At 50.7% G+C, this 8,613-nt stretch overlaps 1 protein-coding gene across 1 annotated transcript; it reads left to right on the top strand.

Annotated features, from left to right (window-relative positions):
• Nucleotides 1-2,142: 2,142 nt before the first annotated feature.
• Nucleotides 2,143-7,525, top strand: LOC130339804 (uncharacterized). Its single transcript, XM_056554094.1, has 2 exons — nt 2,143-3,214; nt 6,702-7,525. Exons 1-2 carry the CDS (start codon nt 2,449-2,451, stop codon nt 7,295-7,297), a joined length of 1,362 nt encoding a protein of 453 aa, XP_056410069.1. The 5' UTR covers nt 2,143-2,448; the 3' UTR covers nt 7,298-7,525.
• Nucleotides 7,526-8,613: the final 1,088 nt, after the last annotated feature.

Genomic DNA, 8,613 nt, shown 5'->3' with positions numbered 1-8,613 from the left:
TACAGTGTATGTATAATGAATGTATGATTGCTGTACAGTGTATGTATAATGGATGTATTATTGCTGTACAGTGTATGTATAATGGATGTATGATTGCTGTACAGTGTATGTATAATGGAGGTATGCTTGCTGTACAGTGTATGTATAATGGATGTATGATTGCTGTACAGTGTATGTATAATGGATGTATGATTGCTGTACAGTGTATGTATAATGGATGTATGATTGCTGTACAGTGTATGTATAATGAATGTATGATTGCTGTACAGTGTATGTATAATGGAGGTATGCTTGCTGTACAGTGTATGTATAATGGATGTATGATTGCTGTACAGTGTATGTATAATGGAGGTATGCTTGCTGTACAGTGTATGTATAATGGATGTATGATTGCTGTACAGTGTATGTACAATGGATGTATGATTGCTGTACAGTGTATGTATAATGGAGGTATGATTGCTGTACAGTGTATGTATAATGAATGTATGATTGCTGTACAGTGTATGAATAAAGGAGGTATGATTGCTGTACAGTGTATGTATAATGGAGGTATGATTGCTGTACAGTGTATGTATAATGAATGTATGATTGCTGTACAGTGTATGTATAATGGAGGTATGATTGCTGTACAGTGTATGTATAATGGATGTATGATTGCTGTACAGTGTATGTATAATGAATGTATGATTGCTGTACAGTGTATGTATAATGGATGTATGATTGCTGTACAGTGCATGTATAATGAATGTATGATTGCTGTACAGTGTATGTATAATGGAGGTATGCTTGCTGTACAGTGTATGTATAATGGATGTATGATTGCTGTACAGTGTATGTATAATGGATGTATGATTGCTGTACAGTGTATGTATAATGGATGTATGATTGCTGTACAGTGTATGTATAATGAATGTATGATTGCTTTACAGTGTATGTATAATGGAGGTATGCTTGCTGTACAGTGTATGTATAATGGATGTATGATTGCTGTACAGTGTATGTATAATGGATGTATGATTGCTGTACAGTGTATGTATAATGGATGTATGATTGCTGTACAGTGTATGTATAATGAATGTATGATTGCTGTACAGTGTATGTATAATGGAGGTATGATTGCTGTACAGTGTATGTATAATGAATATATGATTGCTGTACAGTGTATGTATAATGGATGTATGATTGCTGTACAGTGTATGTATAATGGAGGTATGCTTGCTGTACAGTGTATGTATAATGGATGTATGATTGCTGTACAGTGTATGTATAATGGAGGTATGCTTGCTGTACAGTGTATGTATAATGGAGGTATGCTTGCTGTACAGTGTATGTATAATGGATGTATGATTTCTGTACAGTGTATGTATAATGGAGGTATGATTGCTGTACAGTGTATGTATAATGGAGGTATGCTTGCTGTACAGTGTATGTATAATGGATGTATGATTGCTGTACAGTGTATGTATACTGAATGTATGATTGCTGTACAGTGTATGTATAATGGAGGTATGCTTGCTGTACAGTGTATTTATAATGGATGTATGATTGCTGTTCAGTGTATGTATAATGAATGTATGATTGCTGTACAGTGTATGTATAATGGATGTATGATTGCTGTACAGTGTATGTATAATGGATGTATGATTGCTGTACAGTGTATGTATTATGTAGGTATGATTGCTGTACAGTGTATGTATAATGAATGTATGATTTCTGTACAGTGTATGTATAATGGAGGTATGATTGCTGTACAGTGTATGTATAATGGAGGTATGATTGCTGTACAGTGTATGTATAATGAATATATGATTGCTGTACAGTGTATGTATAATGGAGGTATGATTGCTGTACTGGGAGCAAACGGACCGGGGGAACCCCTGGCGTAGTGGCGTCTTGACGGGGGTTTTAGTGGCCCTCCCAGATGTTAGTAAGGGTTAATGGGGTTAGAGGTATATTTCAAGAGAATGGGGGTTAAAGGGTTAAATGGCTGCTGCTCCTTTAAGGGACAGTAGCAGGTGGCTCGAGAGTGGGGTGAAAGAGAGGTCATCTGGAGGGGAGGGGGAGGAGTGTATATAGGGGGGTGCCCCAGGGGGGGAGGGTACTCACCAGTCGGCGTGTAGAAGCGAGAAGAAGGTGCCATGTCGTCCCTGGATGATCTTTTCACCCACCTCCGGGCTGCTGCAGCGTCTCATGGGAATGCTTGGGTGCAGGAACAGTTGCGGGGGGTCCTGGGGATCGGGAGTGGGGTGCAGGCTGGCCCCCTCCCTGGCTTGCGGCGCGGGTCCCGTAGATCCAGGGCTCCAGAGCGTCTGAGTCCTGAGCCCACTCCCCGTAGCAGGCGGCGGTGCCTGAGCCCTGTGCGGTCTTCCCGGGAGATGGCAGGTACAGTGTGTGGGGGCACTTCCAGTGCGGCTTCCCGGGGGACAGTGTCAGGGCGTAGGGCAGAGGATGCAGGAGGGGGGGGCAGCTGCTGGTCCCTCCGCTCCTTCCCCACTGTGCGGCCCGGGTGGTGGTGCGGCCGTCCCTGAGGTGGGGGTGTCAGGCCGGAGATCGTTGAGGAAGGGCACCAGGAGTGAACGGGGGACGGCCGGAGCTGCCGGTCCCCCTGTGATGGCGGCTGCGGTCTCTTCATCTGCCCGACGTGAGGCCCGGCAGAGTGGAGGAGGGGAGGCAGGGCCGGCCCTGTCCAGTGCAGGGTCGGGCTCTAGGCAGCGTTCTGGGGCCAGGTCTGCAGAGGAGAGGAGGCCCGGAGGCAGCAGGGACACGGCTGGCTCACCTTCTCTGAGTGCAGCCCAGCAGCGTACAGCACAGCAGCAGAGCTCCGGGAGTGCAGGGGAGGCCAGAGCTCGGAGATCTTCTGTCAGCGTCTCTCTGCCTGTGAGGGAAGATGGGCTGGCTGGAGGTCGGCAGGATCCAGAGTGCTACAGTGAGAGGGCGCCACCTGGTGGTAGGAGTCGGCATGGCAGGTCTGGAACTGCAGTTGGGGAATATTCTCCTTCTGATTCTTCCCTTTCTGATTGTGCTGCAGATGCTGAAGAGGAGCTGGCGAATCCGGAAAGGAGGGCGGCCGGTGAGGCGGTCATTCGTCGGCGGGAGCCTGGAGCGGATTTGGCGGGACCTTCAACAGCGCTGGATGACAGGAGTGCGGCCGGCGGTTCCAGGGAGCGGACGCCCAGGCCTGCGGCTGCTGGGGCATCGGCTTCGGGTCAGCCTGGTGAGTCCTCTGGGGATTTGGGGTTGGGGCCTGTTCCTTTGAATGTGACGGGGGATGGGTGGTTGCGGGTTTTGCTTTCACAGTTAATGAGTGTTTTGTCTGGGCGTCCTGGGGGTACGGCTGTGGGGGCTTCCCCAGTTCCTGTGTGGGTTGCTCCGGCGGCGGGAGTACAGGTTGAGGCGCCGGCGGGGGGCGGGTCGGTGGTGGCATCGGCCGTGGGTGGAGGTGCTGCGGGAGCTGCAGTGGTCGCTAAGGCAGCGGCGGAGGATGTCCGTATGGCGGACTCCGCGAAAGGGGAAGTGTATGTCTGTTTTGAGGGGCCCCTGGGGGCTCACTTGAAACCGGAAGTGAAGGAGAAGATCTGGAAGGACGAATATGTCGAGATCTTCTCCTTGCTTCCGTTGGAAAAATTTTATTTAGATAGGAAGAAGCCGGAGGAGAGTAAGAAGGAGGAGGAGGAGAAACGGCGGTATCGGCTGATACCTCGCACGTTTACTAATTGGATGCAGGCCTTTTCTATCCTGGCGAGTGTTATTGGGGAGAAGGCACTAGAACATTGTTCGGCGCTTTTTTGTTATTTTGATTCTATTGGTGAGGCATACCGGGTGTATGGGGGAGTGGCGTGGCTGCGTTATGACGAGCATTTTCGTCAGCGCAAGGCGGTCCGGGCTTCCTTGAGGTGGGATCATAAGGACATAAGTTTATGGATGCGACTTATGGCCGCTCCTCGTGGGGGGTCTCAGCCCTTTCAGGGGGCGGCCGGCGGTTTCTCAGCGGCCGGACAGTCGGCCGGTTCGCGTCGGGGCTGCTGTTGGCAGTATAATGAAGATGCCCTTCATTATACCGCTTCCTCTCAGATTGTAAATTTAAGCATGAATGTTCGGGGTGTGGGGGGGGCTCACAGTTTCTCCCGATGTTTTAAGCGTGGGAAAGGAAAGGGAGCTGAGGCTTCAGCGTCCCGGGGCGACTCCAGTGAGGGTGAACGTGATGCGGCCGTTTTTAAGACAGTACACAAATAGGTCGGCGGCGGTTTTGTTGGAGGAGGGTTTTAGTTTGGGTTTTGTGATTCCCAGTTCGGCAGTTGCGCAGGGGGTTGGGGGGCGCAATTTGGTTTCGGCTTATGGTCATCCTCAGGTGGTCACGGCTAAGCTGCAAAGTGAGGTGGCGTTGGGCAGGATGGCGGGTCCTTTTCCGGACCCGCAATTGGCGGATTTGGTGGTTTCACCGCTAGGCCTGGTTCCTAAAAAGGAGCCGGGCAAGTTCAGATTGATACATCATTTGTCTTACCCGGCTGGGGCTTCGGTTAATGATGGGATTGAGGAGGGTGTGTGTGCGGTGACATATACCTCTTTTGATGCAGCGGTGCGGTGGGTTCGGAAGTTTGGACAAGGGGCATTATTGGCCAAGACGGATGTGGAATCGGCGTTCCGTTTGTTGCCGGTCCATCCGGGTAGTTTTCATTTATTAGGAATTTGTTGGGAGGGTCAGTATTATGTTGATTGTTGTTTACCAATGGGCTGTTCGATTTCATGTGCGTATTTTGAGGCTTTTAGTTGTTTTTTGGAATGGGTGGTGTGCCAGGAGGCCGGCTGGTCCTCTGTGCTGCATTACCTTGACGACTTTCTTTTTTTGGGGCCCAGGGGCTCTCGGATTTGTTCGGTGTTGTTGCATACTATGGAGGCGGTAGCGCAGCGTTTTGGGGTCCCGTTAGCTCCTGATAAGACGGAGGGACCGTCCACGGTGGTGAAGTTTTTGGGTATAGTGATTGATTCGGATCGTATGGAGTGTCGCTTGCCGGAGGATAAGTTGGCGGATTTGAGGCAGTGTGTGCAGCAGTGTCGGCGTTGTAAGAGGGCACCTTTGAAGGAGGTCCAGTCGTTGTTGGGGAAATTGAATTTTGCCTGTAGGATTTTACCTATGGGTAGGGTTTTTTGTAGACGTTTGTCCTTGGCCACGGCGGGGGTGACGGTTCCGCATCACTATGTTAGGTTGTCTGGGGAGGTGCATACAGACTTGGAAGTGTGGGATTCCTTTTTGTCGGTTTACAACGGCAGGTCCATGTGGATGGCGGAGGTGGTTGATGATGCTGAGTTGGAATTGTTTACCGATGCAGCGGGTTCGGTAGGTTATGGGGCATTTTTTCAGGGGGAGTGGAGTGCGGCGGGGTGGCCGGATTCTTGGCGTGCGGCGGGTTTGGTGGCTAATCTAGTTGTGTTGGAGCTGTTTCCTATTGTGGTGGCAACGGAAATTTGGGGGGATCGGCTGAGGGATAGGAGGGTCCGTTTTCGTTGTGACAATATGGGGGTGGTCCATGCGATTAATAATCAGACTTCTAGTTCTCCGCCGGTTTTGCGCTTGCTTCGTCATTTGGTTCTGCGGGGATTGTTGTTGAATGCGCAGTTTGTTGCTGTACATGTTCCAGGTGTTGTCAACTCTGTCGCTGATTCTCTTTCTCGTTCACAGTGGGACAGGTTTCGCGTGCTGGCACCGGAGGCGGAGCGGTGCGGGATCCCTTGCCCCGATTGGCTGTGGAGCGTGGTTTGGGAGCGGCGGCGCAGTTGATTCAGAGGTCACTGAGTGCTCGCACTTGGTCTGCGTATTCGAAGGTTTGGGGTGAATGGGAGGTGTTACTGGAGAGGGTGGGTGTGTGTGCTGGTACTGAGGACTGGGTGACTGTGGTGCTGTATTTTGTGGGGATGCAGTTTGAGTCGGGGGTGTCTGTTTCGGGTGTGTCACGCCGTATGTCAGCTCTGGCGTTTTGGTTTTTGGTGCGGGGCCTGGGGGATGCCACTAAGCATTTTTTAGTGCGTCGCGCCCTTATGGGATACCGTAGGGGGGGTACGCAGCCGGATAGGCGTCGCCCGGTTTCTTTTGATTTGTTGGGTTTCCTGGTGGAACGGGTGGAGTGTGAATGCACGGATGCTTACGAGGTGCTGTTGTTTCGGGTGGCGTTTGTGTTGGCCTTTTTTGGGGCCTTTCGAATTTCGGAACTGGTGGCTCAGAGTAGATCGGTGGTTGGGGGTTTGTTGTATGGGGATGTGATTTTGCAGGCGGAGGGGGTGAGTTGTTTTTTACGCAGGTCCAAAACTGATCTGAGAGGTCGGGGTTGTTGGGTGGTTCTAGGTGATTTGCCAGGGTCCTTGGTGTGCCCGGTGCGATGCGTGCGGGCGTTTCTGTCAGTGAGGCCGGATGGTATGGGATCTTTTTTAGTGCATAGGGATGGGTCATCTCTCTCGCGCTTTCAATTTGTGTCTGTTTTCCGTAGATGTTTGAAGGCACGGGGGCTAGATCCTGGGGATTACAGTTCTCATTCATTTAGAATAGGGGCCGCCACTGAGGCGGCCCGGTGGGGGATGGGTGAGGAAGTGATTCGGCGGATTGGGCGATGGGAGTCTGCTCGTTTTCGTCTGTATGTTCGTCCCCATCTGTTATGATTATGTTACGTGGGTTATTTTGCTTGCTATGTTTTCTTGTTTGTGTTTTTCAGGTCGTGATCCGTGCTTGGTGTGGATTTTTGGTCACTCCTATGTTCGGAGGGGGGCGATCCGGGCTGCGGTGAGACGGGACGGGAGGCAGCTGGGTTTTTCGAGGGACCTGGCGGTGTTGCGGTGGATTGGAATTGGTGGCATGCTGTGGTGCGGGGTGCTCCCTGAGGTACAGTTCAACGCTTCTTTGGACCGCCACCCGGACATCTTGGTGGTGCATGCTGGGGGCAATGATTTGGGCCTTCGATCGTCACGGGAGTTAATTAGAGACATTAAGCTTGACATTCTGAGGCTAAAATCTACCTTTCCAGGTTTGTTGTTCGTTTGGTCTGACATGGTGGCTCGGCGGGTGTGGCGGCACGCCAGGTCGGTGGATCGCTTGAATAAGGCTCGGGTCAAGCTCAACAAAGAGGTGGGTCGTTTTGTTCGTAGGAATGGGGGGATAGTGGTGAGGCACACTGATCTGGAGGGGGAGCCTTGGGAATTCTTGGATCCTGATGGTATTCATTTAAATGACATTGGAATGGATTTGTGGGCGTTGGCCTTGCAAGGGGGTATTGAGCTGGCGTTGCGTGTGTGGCGGGATGAAGGTCAGTGAGGTGTCACTGTCTTTCATCTGTGGCATGTGAAAGGGTCCCGGGGGAGTTAGTAGTTTGAAAGATAAATGTTTGAGATGGTTCAATTGGGCCTCCTGGTGGTGGTTCTGGGCCTCAGGAGTTCGAGGGATTGTGCGGAAGGTTACCGGGGTGCCTCTGGTCCAGGGGCTCGCGGCCAGGGGTAAGAAGCGTGTTGCACAAATCCGGTTGGGGGAGGGGAGTGCCCTCCAGTTTGGTTATGTTTATATGTAAATATTCAAATGTTATTTATTGGTTTGTTAAATAAATGGGCCACATGGCCCAATTTTCCCACAGCAGGTGTCAGTGTCTTTTCTATTGGGAGAAGGGGTTGTTACGTGGTTAAGAGTGGGTTAGAGAGGAAGGGATGTATCTAAAATCCCATCCAGTCATGGGAGCAAACGGAGCGGGGGAACCCCTGGCGTAGTGGCGTCTTGACGGGGGTTTTAGTGGCCCTCACAGATGTTAGTAAGGGTTAATGGGGTTAAAGGTATATTTCAAGAGAATGGGGGTTAAAGGGTTAAATGGCTGCTGCTCCTTTAAGGGACAGTAGCAGGTGGCTCGAGAGTGGGGTGAAAGAGAGGTCATCTGGAGGGGAGGGGGAGGAGTGTATATAGGGGGGTGCCCCAGGGGGGGAGGGTACTCACCAGTCGGCGTGTAGAAGCGAGAAGAAGGTCCCGCCCGCCCGCCCTTTTTTTAAACGCTTGGTGGGTGGGATTCTGATAAGGGGGAGGCATGTGAAAGGGTCCCGGGGGAGTTAGTAGTTTGAAAGATAAATGTTTGAGATGGTTCAATTGGGCCTCCTGGTGGTGGTTCTGGGCCTCAGGAGTTCAAGGGATTGTGCGGAAGGTTACCGGGGTGCCCCTGGGCCAGGGGCTCGCGGCCAGGGGCTTGCGGCCAGGGGTAAGAAGCGTGTTGCACAAATCCGGTTGGGGGAGGGGAGTGCCCTCCAGTTTGGTTATGTTTATATGTAAATATTCAAATGTTATTTATTGGTTTGTTAAATAAATGGGCCACACGGCCCAATTTTCCCACAGCAGGTGTCAGTGTCTCTTCTATTGGGAGAAGGGGTTGTTACGTGGTTAAGAGTGGGTTAGAGAGGAAGGGATGTATCTAAAATCCCATCTAGTCAAGTGTATGTATAATGGATATATGATTGCTGTACAGTCACAGTGTATGTATAATGAATGTATGCTTGCTGTACAGTGTATGTATAATGGATGTATGATTGCTGTACAGTGTATGTATAATGAATGTATGATTGCTGTACAGTGTATGTATACTGAATGTATGATTGCTG

The sequence above is a fragment of the Hyla sarda genome, unplaced genomic scaffold (genome assembly GCF_029499605.1).
Source record: "Hyla sarda isolate aHylSar1 unplaced genomic scaffold, aHylSar1.hap1 scaffold_553, whole genome shotgun sequence".
NCBI classification, from domain to species: domain Eukaryota; kingdom Metazoa; phylum Chordata; class Amphibia; order Anura; family Hylidae; genus Hyla; species Hyla sarda.
This window is presented reverse-complemented; position numbering and strand designations above follow the sequence as displayed.

What these genes read in the sequence shown, in the direction of transcription:
- LOC130339804 (XM_056554094.1), top strand. Translation starts at nt 2,449, where the DNA reads ATGCAGGAGGGGGGGGCAGCTGCTGGTCCCTCCGCTCCTTCCCCACTG. An exon ending in ATCGGCTTCGGGTCAGCCTG is followed by an intron (nt 3,215 to 6,701) that starts GTGAGTCCTCTG and finishes TGTGTTTTTCAG; the next exon opens with GTCGTGATCCGTGCTTGGTG.